The following is a 23,701-nucleotide window of genomic DNA, read 5'->3' on the forward strand; positions in this document are numbered from 1 at the left end:
GACACTTTACTCCCCTTCAAGAAGATGACTCACCTTCTGCCAATCAAAGAGCAGCACAAATAATCACTCACCTCGGACCTCCCCCATTTTTGATTTGCACATTTGATAAATGGTGTCTTTTCTCGGCTTTAATTGCAAGCTCTTTTCATCATAATTTGATGTTTGTTTCCTGTCGTTTTCTAGGAGATGGCTGTAAGCGCAAGGGCTATAATTTCTACATCAAGGAAGTTGTTATGAATGACTAGCAGGTGGAATAGACAGCAGAGAAGGGATTTCACCATTGAACTCACCCGGCAGGTGAATTTAGGAACTGATATTGACAAATCATAACACATAACAGGCTGACGCTCACACACACAGAGAGCCAGAAACACACAAACACAACACAAAGCGCGAATGGGAGATAATTAGGGTAATTTCTGTTTGAAGTATTATGCATTGCAATGAAAATAGACTAGATAAAAGATGAGACAATAATAGATCTAAAGAAGACCTTGACTGAATGTTGTTCTAACAAAAACCATTTTGTTTGACACAATTCATATTGTCTGCTAAACTGATGTACTCTACTAACTTTATGAGGGGGACAAAAGCATCATATAAAACAAAATGTGCTTAATACGTATTATGTTCATCAACCCTTTGTATCTTACCATGACATGTAGACCATTAATATATTTATTCTCTTCTTCAGATTGACTACTGGTCTTTAAGGAGGGAGATAAGGAATCAAAATCCGCTGATGATAAATTATGCTGTGTGTATAGATATATTCCCTTCTTATATAACATGCAAAATGTAGTATCTAAAGTGAAAGATGACTGAATTCAGGTCACCGCGCAGCAGGAAATCCTCCTTTTCATGTGAGATCCAGAGGGGTCACTCTTATGAACTCATTAGGAGAGAAATGCTAATGTAGCTCTGTTTTTTTTAATATTCCCTCCTCCTTCCTTCTCTCCCTTTTCTCTCCACCCCAACTTTCCTGGTTATTTTAACAACCAGGGCTGCGAAACACAGCCTCGCTGGAGAATATAATGTATTTTGATGTCAAGGGAAAATGTCTAAGGTAGTTCTGACAGCATCTTCATTAGAGAGGCTGTCGTTTGTTGCCTTGTCATCAAGTCACCAAACTAGAATCACTACACAGCAAACAAAGCCGCATCTTTATCTGTGCGGGCTTATTACTGACGCACTTATTCTACTGCTGCAAACAATATTCGTTAAATAAATGGAAAAGACGGTGAAAAAGAAAATCTATATGCTCAGTGAATATGTACACCAGTGTAGTATCCTGTTGAACAAATGAATCCTCCTTACAGGCCTTCTAACCAGGAGGATGGACTTCTCTGCAGTGGTCTCTCATCATGCAGCAGAGGGCATTAAATAATGAATCTCTCACTCACCCATGACTTCCCTTTGCAAGACCAGAATATGAAATTTCTAGTAAACCTTGGTAAAAATGCCCATGCAGGAAACACAATTAAACTGATACCCAGAGTGTCTTTTTTCTTGTTCCTTTAGAGGCTAATATGCATCCTACAAAACTGCCTTATGTAACATTTGCAAATCAAAAAATTTGCATTGTTTTATTTTACTTTTTTAAGTCTGAGATGTTTGTACCATCAATATTGTCATTGTCAACTGAATTTGATCATTTTTGGGATTTCGGGATAACTTAACTGCTTCTTAAAAAAATGTGCTGTCTGTTTTTATGATTCAATTTTCCAGCTTTTATTAATTTCTAATATTTCTTTGGTCTACGTGTTTATTACCTGTGTTTTGTTGACACTGGCTTTATGTTTTTCATTGTTTGCTGGGGTCCCACTGCTGTATGTGTAAAATTAATAATAATAACTCAAAGATCAACCTATTTTTTTCCTTATTCAGAATTGAACTAGAAAAATGTTGAAGTGGTCATCCTTCCATTTACCACAAACTGTGCAGAATGGACAGAAATGACCGCAAAGCATCATTATTACACTAATATGTTGTATATGGGCTATGCATTAAGACATATATATTTAGGCCTAAATATATATGTCTTAATATAATAGGTACTGTCATCAACAATTATACATATGAACATCTATTGTATTTAAACATGTCCCCCCCCTTAACGTATTGTGACATTTTCTCAATCAGTTCAAAATCATGTTTATAATCAATTTTCATAAAATGTGTGTAAAATGTTTAAGTGGGTCTGGGGCTTGAAGGACCACAAACTGAACATTAGAATTAAGGTTGGTATCCCTAACAAAGTCGTAGGTTGTAATTTTTTAAATATATTTTTTACCATGCCAGTGAGCCAAAACCAAAGCCAAAAACCAAGCATCTTTTAGTCCTGTGATTTATTTAATCAGTTTCATTTTTCACAGTTTGGATCCCTTCACCTGCAGGCCTGCACTGTCTCTTTTTAAATTTCTTAATAGGCCTACCAAAGATCATCTTTCCCCCCTCTGATTTCCCCCTTTCTCCTAATTTTATGATTAAAACCATATCCAAGGTGAATGCTTTAAAAGACATGGAAGAAAAAATATATTTCAAGGCAATGAGTTTGTTCCTAGCGTGGGCTTAGGTTGGTAGTGGAAGAAGAATTATAGATTGTGCCAGAAAAAAAAATGGCGAATAATTAAATTAAAGAAGTACTGTAATTAAGCAGAGCTGATACTTTCTACAGAGCAGGAAAACAGCCAGAGTTCATACCTTGTATCACATTTTTCTCCGCTAATTTTTTGGCTGATAACAAGAAATATAATGTTAAAGGTTTTTTTAATGAAAGGTTTGGTTGTTCAGGACTGCCTGTGTGAAATCTGTCTAATTAACTCTCTCTCTCTTTCAGTGGTGTATTGACGCGCGTGTGTTAGTGCCTGTATCGCACGCGGGCGCGTGTGTGAGCGCGCGTTTTCCGCTATACTCTGGAATGCAGCCAGTCTCGGCTCTTTTGAATCCACACTCCGCTTCCAAAACCGAAAAGCCTTTGATCTTTTTTTCTTTTTTCCTGCTGTCTCCTTACCCGGAAGAGAACCCCTTCTCTCTCTCTCTCTCTCTCTCTCTCTCAGCTGGGATGAATGCACACGTGGAAATGTTGGCCCGGCTCCACACTCGGACCAAATTTAGTCATACAAAGGCGAGGGAGAGCGAGGGGGAGGAGGGTGGAAGAGGGAGGTGGCGGTGGTGGTGGTGGGGGAAACCGGGCGGGGGGAGTCGGGGATGAAAGAGCCAGCCGCCGCAAGATCAAAGGCAGCCGCGGCTCCGCCCCGCTAACCCCACCTCCGCGCTTTATAAAGATCTGCCTCCCCATCCCAACTTTGATTCTCACGCAATCTCTCAGTACTCAGACAGACACAGAAAACACTTCCACTGCTTTTTTTGGGGGGGGTATTTTCTTTTTCTTGTCAGTGTATTTTCTCATAAAATATTCCAGCGTCAAAACACTCAACTTCTTCTTTCCTATTAACCATTTTCTCCATATGTTCGTGGCCTGCTTTCTGTGCGTTTTGCATTTTAAATTAATTATCTTATTTATTTATTTAGTAAATCTGTGTGTGTGCATTTTCCCCCAAATAATAACTGTGGAAAACAGTTGAGTTTTGGTGTGCCAATCATTGATGCCCAAACTGGGTTCTGGGCCCTTTATAGTATTTTTGTAGGGCCCATTTAGGGCTCGCTAACATGCAAAGGTACAGGGACGTGGGGACAGTCACGTTTTGTAGGCTCGCCATTCATCCATTGTAAAAGACATTATTTTGTTAAATAGCATAAATGTAGGTAATATTTGCATAAAGGCCTATAGAAAACACGGAAAGCACTGGAAACCTGCAAGAACACTCTTGATATTGCCAGTACAAAGCAATTTGAAGGTAAAAAGAAAACAGATGCACCCCCCTCTTTACCCAAATGTTGCTGAATAAATATGGCTACAGTTAAAAATAATAGGCTAACAGGGCTACATCAATATGGCCCTTGTATAGGATGGTGAAAATCCTATAGCCAGATTATGATGATTAGGCCTATACATGATACATGATTTTTACACGTGGAAAAAGCGAAACATATTAGTTTTCTTCTAATGTGGCTTAGAGTTATGAAATAACGGTAGGCTATTGCTAATTCTTGCGTTTACATTGAATTCCACTTCTTCTCCCTCCACCAAACAAGCTGAAGCTCGTCTTGTTTTTTTCTCTATAGGCCTATAGGCCTATAGCCTATCTATTATCATTTTTATTTATCATGATTGTTTGAACCACATCATACACAGTGCGTGTGTCAGCCTCACCGGGTCTTTTCCCTTTTCTTCTCCTTCTTCCCCTCCTGTCTGCCCATTTGTTGTGAGCCGCGTATAAATCTCTCTCTCAGGAGGAGTGTCAATCGGTGCGGTGTCAATCAGAGCCTCGGCTTCCCTTTCATCTCTCCTGCCTCCCAATGACTGAAGAGAGAGGGAAAGAGGAGGAGGAGGAGGGAGCCCAGCTACATTACCAACACACACATACATTCACTGGTTACATTACACTGTGGAAGCAGTGGGAAGTCGGTCCACGGCGTTATTCCTCTCTATCTTCTGATTGTTTTATGACTTCTGCTTTTATCCCTCCTCATCCGAGCGGCTTTGGGGATGTATCTTGAAGCATGAAGGCGGCTCACTACGTTGCTCGTTGTCCTGTTTAAGTGTAAAAACTGTGTTTTCCTCCAGATGCCCATCCATCAGTTACCTTTTCAACTCCAGACAGTGTTTTGGTTTTGTTAGCCTACTTTTGTTTTGCCACTTTCAAGGACGCCGCAGCTTCTTCACTGGACCACCGGGGACATATTTTTTCTCAATTTCATAAATGCACTTTTTTAACGTTAGTTATTTTTTGCTGGACCGTACCCGTCGTCGGTTGTGTGAATAACTACTGATGAGATTTTAAGTCGTGGTTTTGTCGCCCCTTTTTATTTTTCCCCCCCTCATGACATTGAGGCGTGCACCGGACTGCCCTTCTGAGTCTTTACATCTCAAGTTTTTCGGGTGTGAGTTTCAGTCCTTTTTAGTTGAACACTAGTGGCGAAAAGGACGCCGACCCCAGCCACACTCCTCCTGTTGCTTCAGTAAAAACAGACCGGCAGCGTGTTTGCACGCCGCTTCCTCCAAGGGAAGCTCCGGTTATTTGAGAGGGGCACGTTTTCCCACTCGGTTTCGGGGGAATTTTAGTGGGAGTTTTCCCCTCTATAGTTTCGGACAGTGCTGGCGTGTGTGTGTGTGTGTTGTCTTCAGTTTTCTTGGCGAAACAAACAGAGTTTTTTAAAAGAGAAAAATGCCACAGTTATCAGGCGGCGGCGGAGATCCGGAGCTGTGCGCTACAGACGAAATGATCCCGTTTAAAGACGAAGGAGACCCGCACAAGGAGCAGATCTTCGCCGAGCTCAGCCACTCGGAGGAAGAAGGAGACCTGGCAGACATCAAGTCATCTCTGGTCAACGAGTCAGAGAGCAGCCCCAACAGCAACAGCCACGATGTAAGTATTGTGAGGTGTGTGTGTGAGAGAGATTTACGGATGTGGTGAATGATGGGGAAAAGAGGAAGGAAGGTGGGTATCAACTCGGAACTCATCAGAGAAGGGAGACCGCATGCATCATCCTGTAAACAAAGTTATTTTAAAAAATCCCTTTAATAATTAAAATACCTGGTTTTAATTTAGCTTCTGGCACTTTGATATTAATTACTCTGAGTTTGTCTGAATGGTTTGTCAGTGTAAAAAGATGGGCGATGCAAACTGACAATGTAAGCCTAAAATTATTTTCCTCCTGTGAGGACCCTGCTCAGTTTTATAGTGTATGTTAAGCCCTTTTATCATAAAGATTTATCTTAGGCTAAAAAAAAAGTAAAAGGTGAGTTCAGGTGCGTTAATAGCTTCCACTGTCTGACTGTACTTTAAATTTTTTTGCATTTTGAAAATTGAGTGATACCACTCAGTGTGTGCAGACCCAGGTGTATCAGCTTTTGATCCTCCACAGGTTACATCTTAAGTACCCAATCATCTTCTTTTAGGAAACATTAAAGGCCAAATGCACACTTGACCTTCAGTGGCAGTTATTGTTCATTGATTCCAGTGAAATTGGGAAAACAAAATAGAAAATATATTTTTAGATGGAAGAATTGGGGCCCTGTGTGCTGCCTGTGACAAGTAAGCTAAATAGCTGTGTTTGCATGGGGTACACGATAACCCTCAGCAGGTGTAAACACCAGCACATGAATCTGTTTAGCACACATGGCTTAAAAACTATTGACAAACAGGATGAGTAATTTATATCAAAGGTCACAGCCTATAAAATACAACCTTAAAGAATAGGACAATGTCCAATTATTTTGTTTACCAGAATGTTCATCCCTTGTTTATCTATTTCTAATACCATTCTGTCTTTTATTTCATTATTGTTATGTCCGTTTAATCGTGCCCAAAAATAAATGGTGCATGTTTTGGGATTGATAAGTATATTAAAACACATTTACAGCTATGTTTTGTTTCCCCCCGTCTATACTCATCAGATTAAAAGGAGCTAAAATGGGTCTAGCAGAAGAAATTCTTAAATGTAAAAATGTGTTGAATTCATCGTCTATGTAAATGCATATAAAATCTCAATGGAAGAATTATGAGTGATGAATTTTTAATGTTTGTAAAATTATTACTCTCATGCTTTTTATGTTTCCGTGCCTGCAATGTGTCATTTCATTAGCACACGTAAAGACACAGAGTAGGCATGAAACATTGCAGTTAAAATCTGCTTTTAATTCCCCCCCCCCCATCCCTCTACCCCATGCACTGACCTCCAGGATGCAGGCTGCAGCTTCCCCATCACAAAGTTAGTCGGCTGTTTTGTCATTAACCGCAGTGTTAATGAAATTTTTTTGGGCACATCCTGAACGAGCCGGTACACACTCACCACCAAATGTCCTGGAGACGCAGGAGACAGAGACTGAATGTTAATTAGGAATTCAGTGAAGTTCCCTCGCTCAGCTTGAAGCCATCCGGAGGGGTCTGAACTCTAAAAAGAGGTCCCCTTCCCAATTCTGATTTGAAAAGAGGAAATGGATGCTCGGAAAGCAGGGGATTTTTTTTTTAAAGCAAAAACTGTTTCCATTATATTGTTTTTTATTTGTTTTTTTTTTATGGGATGATTTTATTTCACATTGCACGGAGGCTTTTAATTTACAACACAAATACACTCTTATTTATTTGAATTTAGAGGAAGGCTTAATGGGAGAGATGAAAATGAGAGTGGACCTATGGTATTGAAAACAAGTTAATTTGTAAGCTCCTTAAGGACATGAAGCTTAATTAAGTGGTTCTTTTGAAGCTTTGATGCAGGCTGCTCCATCACCCTTCCATAGATAGTAGGGTGTGTGTGTGTGTGCAATCTTGTTCTGCTTTGGTGACAAGCAGAAAGGGACGCCATTTGTCCCAGTTGTGTGTGTGTGTGTGTGTGTGTGTGTGTAACTACATTTGAAGGCCTTCCTAATTGATTCACCATCATTGAAATTATTTTAATTTTTTTTTTTTACAGGCAGCTAGACAGTCCCAAATACAGCAAGATTCATATCATGAAAAACACAGAGACCATCCGGAAGATGGTAAGTGACACAGCCTTAAGCAAGAGCTCGTTAAATCAGCGTGTATTTATAGGACAGCCAGAATGCCATTTAGCTGCAACAAAGCCCCAGATTTTCAGGATAAATCGCTGGAGCTTGAGAAGTTGATGTGAAGGGGATGGTGTGAAAAAGTGCCCCCCCCCCCCTCACCATACAGAAGTGATCAGTCACACTTGTGCACTGTTGGCCCTTTTTCTTATCAAAGCCCCTGTTTCTGCTGCTCTCAGACTGATAATCTCGGATCCAAGTCTAGTCAGGACATGCTCGACCTTCATGGACACAGCTACCTGTTACCTACCTCGTAGATGAGGGTGCCTGCAGAAACTGAAAACAAAGAAGACTTGAATTTGAAAAGGGGATGAACATGCACTTTTCTCACGTTTCATTTTGTGAAGGATCATTATGGCACATATGGCACGAGCCTAAAATTGCATTTCTATCCTGCTCTTGTGTTTGTTGTTATGCAATTACCCCAATAAACTATTTCCCCACATCCACATCAGATCTCCGGCCGCACTGTCACATGCAACATGTTGCTGCCGCTCGGGGCTCATTGCTCTCTGGCTATTGTGGTCTGACGCCGCATGCTGCAGGTCATCGTTAGGGCTATGAGGAGGAGTGTGTCTCCTCTTTGTTCCCCTTTCACTTCTGAATAAGATCCCCCCTCAAACCAAACACTGGCTTTCTTCACAACAAGAACCATGTTGTCATCAGTCTATATACTCCCCACTCCCCTCCCCCGGCCTTATTACACAGCACGCAGTTGAGTGACGCTGTATTGAGGCCTCTTGTATAAAGCTCCCCCACTCGGGTCAAAGGCATAGAGGAACAGTTGGGGCGTCTCCTGTTTTGACACAGTCTGTATGTTCTTCTAATTGGTGCTAATTGGCACAGAGGGGATCCATTGTTCTTCTGTATAATACAACCCTCCTCTCCAAGACAGGAAGAAAGGGCACAAACAAAAGGCTGAGGCAAAATAGGGCACGGGTTAAAGCGATTTGACAGTGATATCATTACAGTATCAACACAGGCAGGCGGACTTAGCTTTGACATTATTTCTTGCCTGATTTATTATCGACTGAAGCACATTTAGAATGTGTCATTTGTTAGATTTGTTTGTGTGTTTTTTAAAGCTCCAGTGTAGTGAGAAATCTAAAGTTTTGATTGTGATGATAAATAAAAACAATGTCTCATGTGTGCTTTTTTTTCAAACACAAAGTAAATTGCCACGCTTTAACCTTTTTTTTCTTTTTTTTTTTTTTAAATCAGGAAAACTCCAGGACATGTACAGTAAAGGCCATCCGTACCCGGGCTACCCAGGCTACATCATGATGAGCAACATGAACGACTCCTACATGAACAATGGCTCCCTCTCGCCGCCCATGCCCAGATCGGTCAGTACCAACTCTTTTTGTTTGTTTTACAAGTCAGTTTATCATTGTTACCTGTTGCTTTACCTGCCCACAGACTCTACTAATCTCTCTATTTTAAAACATTTTACGTATGATTTTATGCATCACTGATGGTATCAGTTGTTTTGAAGGTTCATACCGATAAAGAAACTAGAAATCACAAAAAGAAAGTTGAATTTCTTTAAAGAATCACAGGACATTAAAAGGACTGTAATACTTAATCAAATCAGCGCAAAATGATAAAGTATTTAAAGTATGTAAATGTAATTGATTTAAAATTTAAAAAATCAGATTAGACTGTTAAGATCATCCTTAGTTATAGCCCTATATGAGGTAAAATAAAAAGATCTCCAGCCAAAAGCATACTGTTTTTAGATAAAAATTGCGTGTTTATAGCTTAAGATATTTTGTCAAAAGTTATTGAACAACAATTTAGAATTGTGGGTTAAAATTAATGAAATAATTGTTTAATAAAAGACAGCATTTCAGCCAAGATCACATTTCTGGACTTATGCACTTCAAACCTCATATTAAACAAATCCAACCAACAAAAAGTCTTATAATGTTTGTGGTGTTGTGTAGCGTCTTTGAGCAAAATTTACCCACACCTACCGGCATTGTTGACTCCTGTCTCCTTGACAGACCCTGGAAGCCAAATGCCTGCCATATTTTCCAGAAGATTAACATGAGATGTACAGTATTCCTCATCTGGTTAAAATCTTACGTGATGCATCCTCTAATTAGCCTAACATGACTAAGGAGGCCTAAAAGCAACATCACGTCTCTGAGGCTGTCCTGCAGAGGAGTTTATAGTACCAGGGGTGGCATGTGTTGTTGCAGAAATCGTCCCGGGTAACTGTATTAATTTCAGGCCAGCTGCAGGTCTCTTGCTGGCGGCTTCCTATGTCTGTCCCATTTGCAAATTTCTCCTCTCAAGACAGACATAAAACGCAGGGCACACCAGCAGCTGTCCACTCTAATCCTGTTTTGTCCATGTCTCTGGATCACACTTGGGAAGAGGACCAGCCTCAATCTGGTTTGGTGCCTCCCATACAGGAAACACTCGCACATCGTGCAGAGAAACCAAAAAGCCCTGGGTTGTTTGCGCTGCTGCAGTGCATGTGAGTGAGTTTCATCAGGGTAAAGTTGTGAAATGTGAGTTCTGTGTTATTGTAAGAATCTGCTTTCGGAGGCAGATGTGATTGTCGGGGGCAGATGCCACACGCTGCGTGTAAAGGAACTTCATTCACACGCAACTCTATCGCGGAATGATGTTAAAATTACATTGCTTCCCCTCTGCCAAAGTTGCAGAGGGTGAAAGTATGTGACATTGTGGAAAAATGTTATCCCCACTACCTCATGATTTGCCCTCTTGAGTTTACAAATAGAATAGTTTCTGAAACGGGGGTTATGATGCTTGCCAAATTCTCTTTTCATGGATTTTTTTACCGGTTCATTTTATCAATTATTCCATCGTACACACTGAAAAACTCAGAGGTCTGTATGGAGACCAGCTGACTGGATGAGAGGAAATTACCCCTCACTGCAGATGAATTAGGCCAGGCAGTTAGGCAGCGTACTTGCTGCCAAAACTTTTAAAGCACCGCTTTCATTTCATTTACCATGGCTGCTTTTTGTTGTTTTTTTCCCCCCCTCACCCTGTCTTCAATAAAACGGTAGTCATTTTATATACGTTTCTCTCACTTATCCAATAAAAAGAGCCAAGGCTTGGTGGAAGGATCACGGAACATGAGTCCTCTGGCTTTCTCACTGATGTCAGCTTGCCGCCTCTGCTGCTGGCCACCGCAGCCACAGTATCTGCAGGCCTGGGATCGGTTTTCACTGAGATCAAAGGCACATTCTCTCTTTCATTCTCTTCCATCCCCAGCACCACCGCCGCCCCCAATCCCAGTAGTTTAGATTGATTTCCATTGACCATGACATTCCTGCACATGCCGTCCAGTCATGATGGAGCTGTTGGGCGTAGCTGATTGTCAGCAGATTTTAGGGTTTCTAGCTTGATAAGTCGCCTCTGCTGCAAGAGCTGAGATTTTGGTGTTGAGACGCCTAATTGTGTTGAGTTGCATATACATGTGGATTTAAAACAATGCACGGCCACTTCAAAGTGTCACTGCTGTGTTATGAATGCCCTGATGTTTACGTAAACCTATAGCTGTTTTAGGAGGTGGTGTCTACAGGGGGATCCTGAGCAAAAAGAGTTTGGGAGTTCATCACCACGTGGTGTGGATCCTTCTCTTGAAGGAGTAAAAAGGAGCATTGTGTTTATTGTACACGATGCTGGGAACTGGTGGCTAAGTAAGTAATTTCATTTAAAGTGATCATCACGCTCGCACATTTTGAGCTGATATTACACATTGTCTTGTCTACATTTAATTTGCACACACACACACACACACACACACAAGAAATAAATTAATTGTAGGACACTTTTGAGAACTTATCTTTTCGGTCATCCCACCTTACTGACACAAATGCACTGTTATCCGGACCCCGGTCTCTGATATGTGAACATTTTAAAAGTCAATTAAGCACATATCATCAGGGAATCTGATTTCTCCTAAAGAATGATAACTATTTTGTCCTTATTAAAGAAGCATGTTTTCTTATTTATCAATGGTATAGTTACTGCAAAAAAGCTGACAATTACCTGGATAATTAAGTAGACAGAGCTAAACTCATTGTCTTTTCTGCTGTCTCAATCAGGGTTAGTGTTTCTCTCTTTCTTCCTGTGCATTTTCAGATGCATCAGATAATGTTAAGAGACTTGTCTGTATGTAATGATAAACTTTGCCCTTTGCTGTATAAAACTAGGACAGATGATTATGACGATAGTGGTAGGATTATGTTCTCTCTGGCTTCTGTGCCTTTTTGTGATTTGTTTGTATTGACAAGTGAAACTGATGCTTTTATGATTTTGCTCCAAATGGTCACTATTCCCCAAAGTGGCAGCCATGATATCAGTTGCGAACTGTGATCTTCAAAGAATTTAGTATGTCATCACTCCAGGTTTGATGTGTGGAAGAAGAGAAACTCACTGCTTTGAGGGGTTTTGTCTGATCCTGATCCTCCAAACCCCTTTACTCAAGTGAGGATTTGAAAATGACAGCTTCTAAATAAAGATCAATATGCGTGTGACGGACAGCTCATATTTTTAAATGGCCTGAAATCTATTATTAGCTCATGTTGCCGTTGTCTCATTAACATTCCCCTTTTGTTAAAATCACAAAAACACGTGTTTTACATGCTCTCCTATAGGTTTAAAGTCTTGTGGCCTCTGAGCTTGTGACATGTTACCGAACCCCTTTTTTAATCAACTCATAAATGCATCATTAACAAGATAAAGACACCACTGCGTGTTCTCAGTTCAGAAATGTTGATGGTGCACAGATACAGCACAATGTCTCTCACCTGACTGATGATGTGTTGGTGATCACCAGCTGTGTTAGAACAGTCTCATGGTCTGTGCAACAGCTTGAGGAAAGGATAGAATCGCTGAATTTTATTTTAAAGCAGAGTTTTGCTGCTGCTGCGGTGGTGGGGGGAATTAAGAGAGCTCCCTCTCCTTTGCCGAGCACTTTTTTTTTTTTTTTTTTTTTTTCCCTTTGGACCCTCAATTGCAGATCCTCTTGGCGAGAAAGGGGGGGTGTGTGGAGGGAGTGCAGCGCTGTACTTTCCTTTGATGTAGTGGGAACGTGACGGATCTGCTAGCCAGTGTCTCGCAGCGTGGAATCACTAACCCAGGCTTACCTAACGGGATTTGGTAGGACCGGTCTGGTGTCCCTCAGTGCCATGTGTGTCCTGAGCTCATGCCCCCAGCACTACCGTGGAAGATCCCTGTTAAAGAGAACACTACATTTACCAGCAGCCTTCCCTGTCCACACATAATGTTCTAGATGGCAGCTTATGGCACCTTGTGTAGTTTCTTCACACTATAGGGTGGACATGTTGTTGTGAAGTTTACTACAGCTGAATGTAGCATTTTGCCTTTAAGTTGCTGGACTCCATATGATCATCCCACCGGCAGTTCATTTAAATTTCAAAGTAGTCTTCAGAATAGTACTGTCTATATGGATATTGTATTCTTAAAATAAAAAAATATGGTAACTGTCAACGAGACTGAAGTATAATTGCTTCATTTTATGCTGTATATACCAAAACAGTCATTTTCTTCAGACACAATCAAAGAGTCGCGCTGACATTGATGTCATCTGCTGTGCAGCGCTATCAAACGGTGATATATGTGTGTACACATGAAGGGCAGCACCAGGGACCTCACACAGGAGAAACACTTGGCGTCTTAGACTCTTTGTAGTGCCGCTGGGTCGTGGTGTTTTTATAAACGGCGCCATTAACGCCAAAGTTCCTTCTCGTCCTCTACTGTATGGTGATGCTGGTTGACACATTTGCTCCATATGCGCGTCGCTAATGACGCCATGTGGTTGCAATCACCTTATCGGTGTGTTTCATCCAGTTAAATGGAGCTCAGCAAGAGTGGTAGTCTACCAGGACCAAGAGAGATGCGTTCTGTAAGATGAGAACCAAAAAACAAGATGATGAAGATTTAAGTTTCTGGTTGATTTTATTTAGTGTGAAGGCATGCTGATTGTGTAGTGTAAAAAGATAGTTGTATTTCTATGTTAAAATTGTTAATCAGATGCTAACTTTTTTTTGTGGTTTATGTTCTGGTGTCACTACTTTTTATTTAACATTCACAAGTATTTCATGTTATTTTAACACAATTAAACCAATTTTAAGGAAGTTTAATTACATGCAAATAAAGAAACAGAAAGAAGTCAGAGCTTTCTGATTATATCCTCTGCTTGCTCTGTTTTTTTTAACCATTGAAAGGAGTGATGAAGATGAAAGACAGCCATAGAAGAAGTTAAAATCATTAAGTGTTCAATGTGCTGAAAATGTGTGTTTTTATATGCGCCTGAGAAAAGCAGTCGGGAGTGTCATGGGCGTAAGCATGACATACAGGCGCACACTTAACCCCAGCTGTTTATTTTGGGCATGTGTTACTGCTCAAAGCAAAGCACTCTGAGATGATGACACTTTCTTTGCTCCCCATCCTCCCATTGAATTGGATGAAGCTTAACCAATCAAGCTGCGCTGCCTGGAGCCAGCCAGTCAGGCTGCCGTGGACAGGCCGCTGCTCAAGCCCACAACACCTGCTCAGAGGACTTCACTCTTCACCAGCAGCCTGCCGCTGATCTCCAGGGGTCAGTGTAGGGGCCTCGCCAAGGTTGTCCCTTATGCCCAGTTCTGTGTGAATGGCCTGGGTGTGGACTTCCTGTAAGGCTGGATCAGAAATGGAGACCAGAGGGTGGTGTGCATGTGTGGAGTGGCCTTGTTAATTTACAGGGCGATTGTCGTAACTGTTGGTGATGTTATGACTGTGCACGGTTCACTGGGCTTGCGGGTGAAATGGTTGACTCTTGGCAGAGATGTTTTTTTTGGAGATCAGGTCGGCGCAGTATATAATAATTAAATACATTTCGGAATCAAGCTTCAAAAATATGCCCCTGCAGCAAAAGTTTGACTTCATTGACCCGGTTATGTCTTTGAGCCATGATTGAAGCTTGACAGTAGTCCCTCAAAGCTGATCACAGTTCCTCACTGTTCCCCGATACAGTCATAAACGAGTAAAAACATGAATAGCTTTATTGACTTCATCCTGACAGCTTGAAGGTCTATATAGAGGCGAGCAGTGTTCCAGCTAGTAAACTGCAGCAAGGGGAACAATAGGACCACAGGAGTGAAACATGGGTGCAAATCCTGCCGGCTGTGTCCAGACTTCAGAGGAGCTCAAACAGCCCTCACTTTGTCCAGCTAAGAAATAGAGCTATGATCAATAGCTGCTCTGTTGTATGAAGTTGGTCAGTCTCTGGCGCTCTCTCGCCCTCCCTCCTTCTCTTTGCTGTTTTATATTTTTCAGAAGCTCATTATTTCTTTCTGCTGTGGGTGTGAGTGCTAAAGAGGCTCACATGCAATGTGTATCTGACAGCGCTGAAATATTAATGGTCCCCAGTGTAGTAGGTTGGTATAGGGCCTGCATAGTTACAGTACAAAGGGTGCCTTCTCGCCACCAGGCTTTTTTAGTCAAGCTGTTAAATGAATAGATGGATATAGCTTGCGCTCTTTCTTCATGCCTCCTTTTGTGTTTTTGCGCTAACATCAAACCGCTTTCTCTTCGTGTAACAATTTCCAACGCTTACGCTAAATGGGTATTAGATGGAGACGCACACGCATGCGTGTGCACACAAACATGGGTGTAGGAGCTCCACTATGCTGTGGAGCTTTCTGTGGGAGGACAAAGAGGAGGGCTTTGCTATCAGTTCATTTTGTGTGGTCTTGGCCATAAAAAACACCCTGTTCTTTGACTGTGAAAAAAACCTGTCTTTAATTTTTGGGATACCCATAAAAGTCTGTCGCTGCTTTCATATCGGCTGCCGAATTGAAAACAAATGCTACATTCTCCCCTCCTCTCCTTTTGAACTGGCCAATTATGGAGTTGTGAAAATCAAAATCAGTCTCTCTCTCTCTCTCTCTCTCTCTCTCTCTCTCTCTCTCTCTCTCTCTCTCTCTCTCTCTCTCTCTCTCTCTCTCTCTCTCTGTCACACACACTCAGTCAGTCACTTTCTTTTTTTTCTCCTCCCCCTTGTTTTTGAAGAAACCGAGGGGGATCACTGATGTCAAAGTCAAAACCAAGAGCATTAAGAAAACTGGCGAAATGCAATACAGCTGCAATCCGACATGACGCTAGAAAATAGGGCTGAGGAGCAGAAAGCCTCTCTCCCGTATTCCCAGGGCGCGCAACTGCTCCCGGCCTTGGCTTTGATCTCTTCAAAGCCTCCTGCCTCCTACTAGATGGAGAGTCTTGGCTGCTGCTCGTGAGCGCTGGAGAGAGGCAGGGAGGGAGGTGGGGGTGTTTTTTTTGGGGTGGGGGGGTCGTCTTTTCCTTTCCAGGGCTGAAATCAATCACGGTGCCGAGGCAATTATGTGTAATTCAACCCCAGCCAGATTAGTGACTCTTGTTACCTGAGCGACCAGAGCTCTGTAATCTGTGAGACACACCGGCCTCACCAGCAAAGGAGTAGCCAGGAACAGGCGAGGGCACTTGAGGGAAAGGAGGGGATCGAGGGGAGAGGGAGAGGTGCTGAAAAGCAGGCTGCCATGCTGCTGTCCAGCAGAGCAGAAAATCAGAGTACAATGGAGTAATTACACTTGCAGATGTAGCCATATTTATGACGAGGTGGATAGAGTGAACAGAAAGAATGACGAGTGCTGATTGCCATGGAGCTTGCTAGTTAGTGTGCTAACGAGCCAGATCCCTTTTTGTGTTAAAACATGTGCATAATGTCACCTCCACTGCGCTTCCAGTCCTCCCCCACCATCCACCGCCCTGTCCCCCCTCCAGTGCCATATCTCTATCCCTCATGCCCTCCACAGTCGGCTCCGAAATGCAAGCTTGGCCAAGGCTCCTGCCCCAGGCGCCCAATTTACTATGGCTGGAGAAAAACTCAGTGGCCCCAAGTCACAGAGGAAAACAGCAGAGCTGAATGCTGCTCTTTCCCTGCTGCTGCAGTTTGTCTGATCTGTGCAACTGTTTCAGTGTCTTAACACACAGCAGTGTAACAATTTACACCCTTCTGCTTTTTTTATGTGGCTTACTGAGGAGATTTATCCCAATTATGTTTGCTCCTAGTTTAGGCAAATGTAGAACGTGGTAGGAGTTTGATGCTCATGACTAATACCACCTAGCGTACGTTATGAGATTATTCATTTCTATGACTTTTTTTTTTTTTTTTTAAGCTTATGATATTTTCGTGTGGGTTTTTAGAAACAATTAATTGGGTTGAGGGCGGAGGAAAGATTGCCGATTCACATGATTGGTATTTAATTGGAAATATATGATTGCATGGGCCTTGATTCTTCCATTGCGCTCGGTCTGTAAACGCTGATGTCACAGGGTTGAGAACAAGGCTGTGTTTTTTTTTTTTTCTCAGCAGTCACTTGATGCAGGATGATGAAACCCACAAAGATATCTAGCAAGAATGTGTTTGTTCATCTGATGAGCTCGCCTTGTGCTCCATGTTTCTTTTGATCATCGGACTGCTTGGTTGGTGATGGAAGGCACTTATTTTCCTCTTGGGATGTACACATTGAATAAATTAGATATACCGTACTGTTATAATAGAACATAGTTGATCAGGACCTTGATGTCTGCAATAGTTTTAACAAGGCAGGATGACGGGGAAGTAGAGCTGACTCTAAAAATATAAAGGTCACGCTGAATGGATTATGTGGCATCAATGGAGCCACCGTCCAGCTCAGCAGGAGCCCTTAAATCCACTAGCAACCATAACCCTCGGCTCAGGGGCCAGGTGACGCTTTTCATGTCCTCCAATGGAGACACATCACAGAGGCCTCCACCACTTTGAGCTGCCCGTGATCAAACAATGCATCAAAACATCAAATCAATCCACCCCCACTGTATCCCTATCTTTTGAGATGAAAGATGGGGGGGGGGGGTGTAAGTGCCCCCCGCACGTCAAATGTACATTTTCAGTTCTCCCATCACAACAGTGACACTCCTTCCATGTTGAAGCAACAATATGGTGATAAAGTTTGCTTGACTTCTATTTGAAAAGTTTCAACAGTTGTTAAGTGAAAGGTGAAAACAGGTTATTATAGTCTCTATCTCTTTACAACAATTGTATTCTATTGGCAGTGAGCGTTCTGTGTGCTGTTAATGACCCCTGGACGCCTCGAATTTTGACCGCTTGCTGCGCCTTGCGTTTTTGAATGGGTGCACGGAGTTGAAAAATATTCAAATCGTGCTCAACGTCATCCGTGTTTTTTTTCCCATTGTCCAATCTAATGAATGGAGAGACGGGCCCTCAGTTGTGCTGACGGTTTACAGTTCCTTGGATTGTCCGAAGACTACAACAGTTTGTCCCCAACTCATCCTAAAATAAGACTGGAACTGAGATGAAGCCCCTAACCCAACTTGTAGGCTACTACCAGTGGTGTCTCCCCTTTCTGAGGGTCTCATGCGCCCACACGGATCTCCCTTTCCCTGTCTCCTGTGTGTTTGAACACCTCACACACTCAAAACGGTGACAGAGAACACGCTCTCCGTTTGTCTATTTTTAACATTTTTTTTTAAAGCAGATGTTTTAGCAACAAAAGACACAGACCTGTGAGTTGTGATCAAGTTTCTGCTAATATGACTTAGCGGCAAACCAAAGATTACAGATCGCTGGTGCTATAATCTTTGATTAGACTGACAGGACAGCTGATTCAGTAGTTGCCTAGCAACATTAAAATAACTCTGGTCCCGACCCCCAGGTTAAGAACCACTGCTGTAGACTATCCTACTATGTTAGATATTTGTACTTCAAGCTGTTTTAGTCATAAGTTCTGCAATCGCGCATGAACGTGATCACATGCAACTCAAGCGGAACTTTACATTAACTTGTGATAACGTAAAGAAACGGTTTCATTCGATGATCCACTTGTTGACTGTAGAAACCTCTAGCTATTCATTTTCATTACATAAAACTAAAAATCCTTCATTTACTATGTATTGCATCAGTTTGTGAAGATTTCAAGTTACACATTAAAGATACATCCATGGTTGTCAAGTGTCATTTTGACATTTGCTTAAGTTTGCAGTCTAGAAATATTAAAGATATAGTCGCATTGCTTGATTAATCTGACCAACAGTCCAAAACCCAATGATATTCAGTTTACTATAGTATGAAAAAAAATTACCAGCATTCAATCCTTACATTTGAATGTTTGGCACTTTTACTTGAAAAATTAGTTGCCAATAATTGTTTTAATAAATTGAAGGACAAAATAAGAAACTTCAAAAATGTTACAGCACATGTTAATGTTTATTCAATCTAACATACAAGTTGCTTAATAGATTAATTAGATTATATTAAAACATGAGCGGTCTGCAATGAATAAATCCAGCTTGGAGCCGAAGGACAACCACGTGTTTGTTCATTGTATGGCTTATCTTTCAGATGTGCGGCATCAGGTGGACGAGTGTACCCTGTAATGTTGCTGTAACCATATGCCCTGAGCCTAAGGAGTCCCTTTTGTGCTCCAGAAACTCACTATTACCATTTCTTTAGAGGTATCAAGGGATAAGCAGACGTTGTCCGTTGCCATGTTGTACATGGTCATTGTTTTGTTTGTATTAAAGCCCACAAAACCCTGCCACAAAGCTAATTGACGGGGTGGAGTTTTCATGTGACCGTTGAGATCCTTGGAGAGCTTCTTGAAGTGTTCCCTGCTTCTGTGGGGATGGAGAAAAGCCATTTGTTCGGAGGGGATCAGATTTGAATAGCTTTGTGCTTTTCATTCAGATCTTAACAGGGGCGTGTGCGCCTGGCTAGAAAGAAACCCTAAAATGTGTGGTTTGATTAATGACTAATTCCAGGCTGAAAGGCGGTTGTTGGTAGTCTTTACCAGTTAATCTCTTAAAACGTGGAATCACACCCAAACAGTGGGCTGCTGGTATTGTTGTATGGTCCAAAATGTGAATGAGGCGAAAGGTTTGCAATGTGTGATCCACAATCATGAATGCTTCTTAGCACTGAGGCATGAACCTTGCCTCATTATAACCATAACCAACACGATCATAATTTGTAACAGAGAAAAACGTCGCTTTGTCTGGGTGCTTGTCTAATTATGTAAAAAGATCTATTTAGAAGTGAAAAGAGAACAGGACTTGTATCTTCTTAAGCGCAATGGTACATTGAGTTCAAGAGACCATTGATCATGTGACCATGGGGTCAAAAGTTCAGATCAAGGCCAGAGCAGAGGAATCATGACACCTGAGCCAACATGGCTTCATGTGACCTGCACTTTTCAAAACATGACATAACCTACTTTCCTAAACCCACTTTGTCTGTTTACAAAATGCATACATTTTTCTGTGAATAAAATTATTTGTTCCATTAAGTCGCTCACTAATGCATCAGTATTTTTATTCTTACACGTTATGTTGGTGGGTGTGCATCTGTCTGAGTGAAATAGAGAAGGAAAACTAGGTCAGTACTCTCTACAGCTCAGGCAGAAGCAGCTCTCATTCAAATCACCTCCCCATCCACATTTTCCTGGTGTGTGCCACTGAAAACCTTCCCCGCAAACACAGGCAGCGCCTCTACAGCCTGCTGCTGCTGTCTCCCTTCGCCCGGCTCTCCCTGGCTAGCATGCAGTACTAATATTTACCCCTTCCCTTCCGTGGATGGAAGGTGCAGTGTTGCAGTGGAGCTAGCTTGGGCTTAGTGAGAGTAGTGAGAGTGAGAGAGAGTACTGTCTGTAGCGCTCGTCTCCACAGGTAGAGACACACAAAGACCCCCACCAGACTCTATTTTCCCCCTCAACACTGAGCTCCCAAATCCAAACTGACAGCCATTCATGCCCAGAATACCTGGGCGAAAGCTGAGGGGGGGGGGGCACTATCTAGGTGTAGCAGGCAAATCCGCTCTTGCTCGACGGATCTATGAACCTCCTGCATAAGGCAACTCATCAGCACTTTTCCCCCATTCTGCTCTGCATTTTCTCTCCCTCTTTCTCTCTGTCACTGGTATTGTGCGGCGGCTAAGGTTTTAGAGAGCCTGCCACGCAAAGTTAGCTTGTGCTGCGATTTTATTTGTGTACCTCTCTCAGGGCCTTTCGAGTGGTGTTGTTGTTGTTGAACGTGGATGTTGGCACCACTGTGCTGCCTGGCATGAATGTAGCTACTCAGCAGACCAGAGCTGGCTTCTAATGATAAATCATGCCGTGTGTTAATGCAGAGGCAGGGTTGCTATATATAGTTGCTGGAGAGGGATACCGATTGATACAGGAATAAAAATAAAGTGCACCCCAAACATATTTTGCTTGTGGTCAGCTTTAAAGGCTGAGTTAAAAAATGGGGCCCCAAGATTTACATGCCCCCTTGTTTGTAACACACAGCTGATCAGGTAAATTAGGCAGCTAAAGGCTGTATGACTCAGATATTAACACAGTTAGACACATCGACTCTGTCCAGATATACCAGGTAGCTGTGTTTATGTGTGTTTGTGCTACCGGTGGTGAGAAATGACATAATTCTTCGTGACTGGTGTCATCTAAGGTATTGTTGGGATTTAGTAAGTCTCAATAGATTCAAGGCAAGTGATGGCGCTACAGTAAGCAGCCATGTTCTTTGTGGGGGTATAGATGCCTGGTGGGTGCTCGAGTGTGTGTGCGGTCTGCCTTTTGTGTATGTGTTTGCGTGCACTCTCGCAAGCCTGCTGACAGTGGCACTTCATCAGAATGTTTGCCCTTTCTGCAGTCCTTTGATGTGACCAGGTCTTGCTGTGATAATGAGCCCTGTGCCCCGCCGCAAGGTGAACATCCTGCAGTTCGCCCAGGGCTCTGCCAGAGCAGCGGCCCAACCCCCACCACACACTCTCTGCAAACACAACCGTGGAGGAGCTGACCTCCACTCAGAGCTGATCAACTTCCACGCAGTGTTTGGATAGTGCGAACACGATGACGACGATCCATCATGTGGCACAGACACATTTCAAGCTCAAAATCTACACCTGTACTTGAATGCATGGTACTTACCACATTGGGGCCTGGCAATATGGCTGAAAATGGTGATCAAGATCTTTCCAAGATAGTGATATATTACAATATGTATGTAACATCACATAGGAAATAATTAATTCTTTTAAGTACTGAAAGGATTAGTAGGATATGTTGACATTCTAACAGACAATGAATTAAACTACTAACAAGTGATTTCTGAACATGTACTGATACATGTTATTCCTCAGTGCCATAAACCGTCTAAAAACGATTTAAAAAACACATCAATTAGCAAAACCAGAACACTAAATGCCAAACCAGTTGCTGTCCAAATTGGTGCACTGGGTGACTTCATTACAACAAACATCGGCACTGCTGCCGTAAATGCTCACTAGAGTACCACATGTGTGTTCATTTGCCGTTGAACTACACTGCCCAGCAGTTTTAGGAAATGAATCAGCCTTTTTTTATTTTTTATTTTTTAAAGGCGTTTTTTTTAAAAGATTTACATTTCAGTAGGAACGACTGGGCTTGAGAACCAAAGGCAGACTTTTGAAGAAAGTATTATGAGACGGACTTACATGTTCCTAGTTTTGGTCTTTTCATTGGATTTGTTGACGATAGCAAATGTAGACTGCTGCTAGCCGTATCTTATGTTGGACTGATGTGTATTACACCAGACAAAACTGTTCAACCCTTGCCCAACCCTATACCGCAGCTTCTTATTCAAACCTTCATGAACTCTTGCATGTCCTTTTTCAAAATCTCCACTGTTTTAAAGAGACTGGCTCTTGTCATATTACTGTCTCTGTTTAGTTCGCTGTGGCTTGACAGAGAAGAGAGACTGGATCATTTTTAATGTTCTGTTGCTCTTCCCTCAGTTTTTTAATATTTCCGCGACATATAGAAGAGAGAAGAAGAGTTGAACACTTAAAAAAAAAAAAAAAAAAAAAAAGGCGGATAAAGTCTTTTCATTTGGGGCAGGCATATTTCACACAAATTATCTTCTTTGCACGTTCAGAATGTCAGTATGAGAGCTAGTGTGATTGGTTTGCTTGGAGCGCACACTGTTCATGCCAACTGAAGGATGATGGGTAATCCACCTCGTCCTATTCAGTTGAGATTGGTGGTGGTGGGGAAACAAGACAGTCAGCTGTTAATAGCTCCTTTGTGTTCACATGTAGCACGTATGTGTTAAATTCATTAAACGTGCGGTTATCCCTTCGCCATGTACCATTAAAATATTTTACAGCATGTCTATTTGCCTTTTGAGTGGGTGGGGTTATTTGTGTGAATTCCATGTTTATGCAGTGGCCCGTGTCAATCATGTGTGTTAATGTGAAGTGTTGGCTTATGCATCTGTGTGGGTGTAACAGTGGTATTTAGAGGGCAGTGTAACAAGTTTCCTCGCATGATAAAAATGTGCTGCAACTCAGCCACTAACACCATAACACTGCATACAGTATGTGGTATTATATGTGGCCTATTTTCACTATCTAAGTAATTCATCACACACCATTCTTCTTTAAGTTTGTAATATACTTTTATACCTGTTGTGTTCTTCCCTTTTTAATATATTTATATTTATTTATTTATTTATTTACTTTTTATCAACTGGCCTCTGCCTTTGGGGTTGCTGCCTCTCTTCAACCTCTGGACTCTTGACTAGCACGCAGGATTTATGATTGAAATGAAAGAAGGAGGGAGAATAAGAGACGGGGGTGGGGGGGGCTTCACAGATGTAAATTTCTCTCCAGGGCAGGCTTTTCCTGTTATTCGTAGCCTCCTCCACTCCTGTCCCTGTGGTTGGCTTTGCTTGTTCGTCTCATTACCCCGAGCGCGTGGCGCTCCTTCACTTGCTGGGGGCCCGGCTTTCTTCTCCATTAATTGGGTTTCGTTACATTAAGCCCCCTGGCCAAGGGGCCATCCTGCTAATAAAACATTCCATTTTTAGCACTCCACTCGAAGCTGGTGGGGTTCAACCCGCTCTGCGAATGGTAATTGGTTATTTATTTAAGCTTCCTCAGGTTGGTCTCCACTGGTTTTAGTAAAGAGGGAG

General features: G+C 42.1%; 1 protein-coding gene across 7 annotated transcripts in view; it reads left to right on the forward strand.

Annotated features, from left to right (window-relative positions):
- Positions 1 to 4,494: 4,494 nt before the first annotated feature.
- The window catches only part of lef1 (lymphoid enhancer-binding factor 1), a 44,004-nt gene continuing 24,797 nt past the window's right edge, over positions 4,495 to 23,701 (forward strand). For 3 of the 7 annotated variants that reach the window (XM_038713244.1, XM_038713243.1, XM_038713247.1), the window contains exons 1-3: positions 4,497 to 5,492; positions 7,540 to 7,606; positions 8,894 to 9,018. In XM_038713244.1, coding sequence (XP_038569172.1) covers positions 5,292 to 5,492; positions 7,540 to 7,606; positions 8,894 to 9,018 — 393 coding nt within the window. In that variant the 5' untranslated portion in view covers positions 4,497 to 5,291. Of the gene's footprint in view, positions 5,493 to 7,539; positions 7,607 to 8,893; positions 9,019 to 23,701 lie in introns of all 7 variants that reach the window. The other 4 variants (XM_038713241.1, XM_038713242.1, XM_038713245.1 and 1 more) reach the window with 3 other exon arrangements.

This window comes from Micropterus salmoides, unplaced genomic scaffold (assembly GCF_014851395.1).
Source record: "Micropterus salmoides isolate LMB-PRFRI ecotype aquatic unplaced genomic scaffold, ASM1485139v1 Ms_hic_scaffold_12, whole genome shotgun sequence".
NCBI lineage: Eukaryota > Metazoa > Chordata > Actinopteri > Centrarchiformes > Centrarchidae > Micropterus > Micropterus salmoides.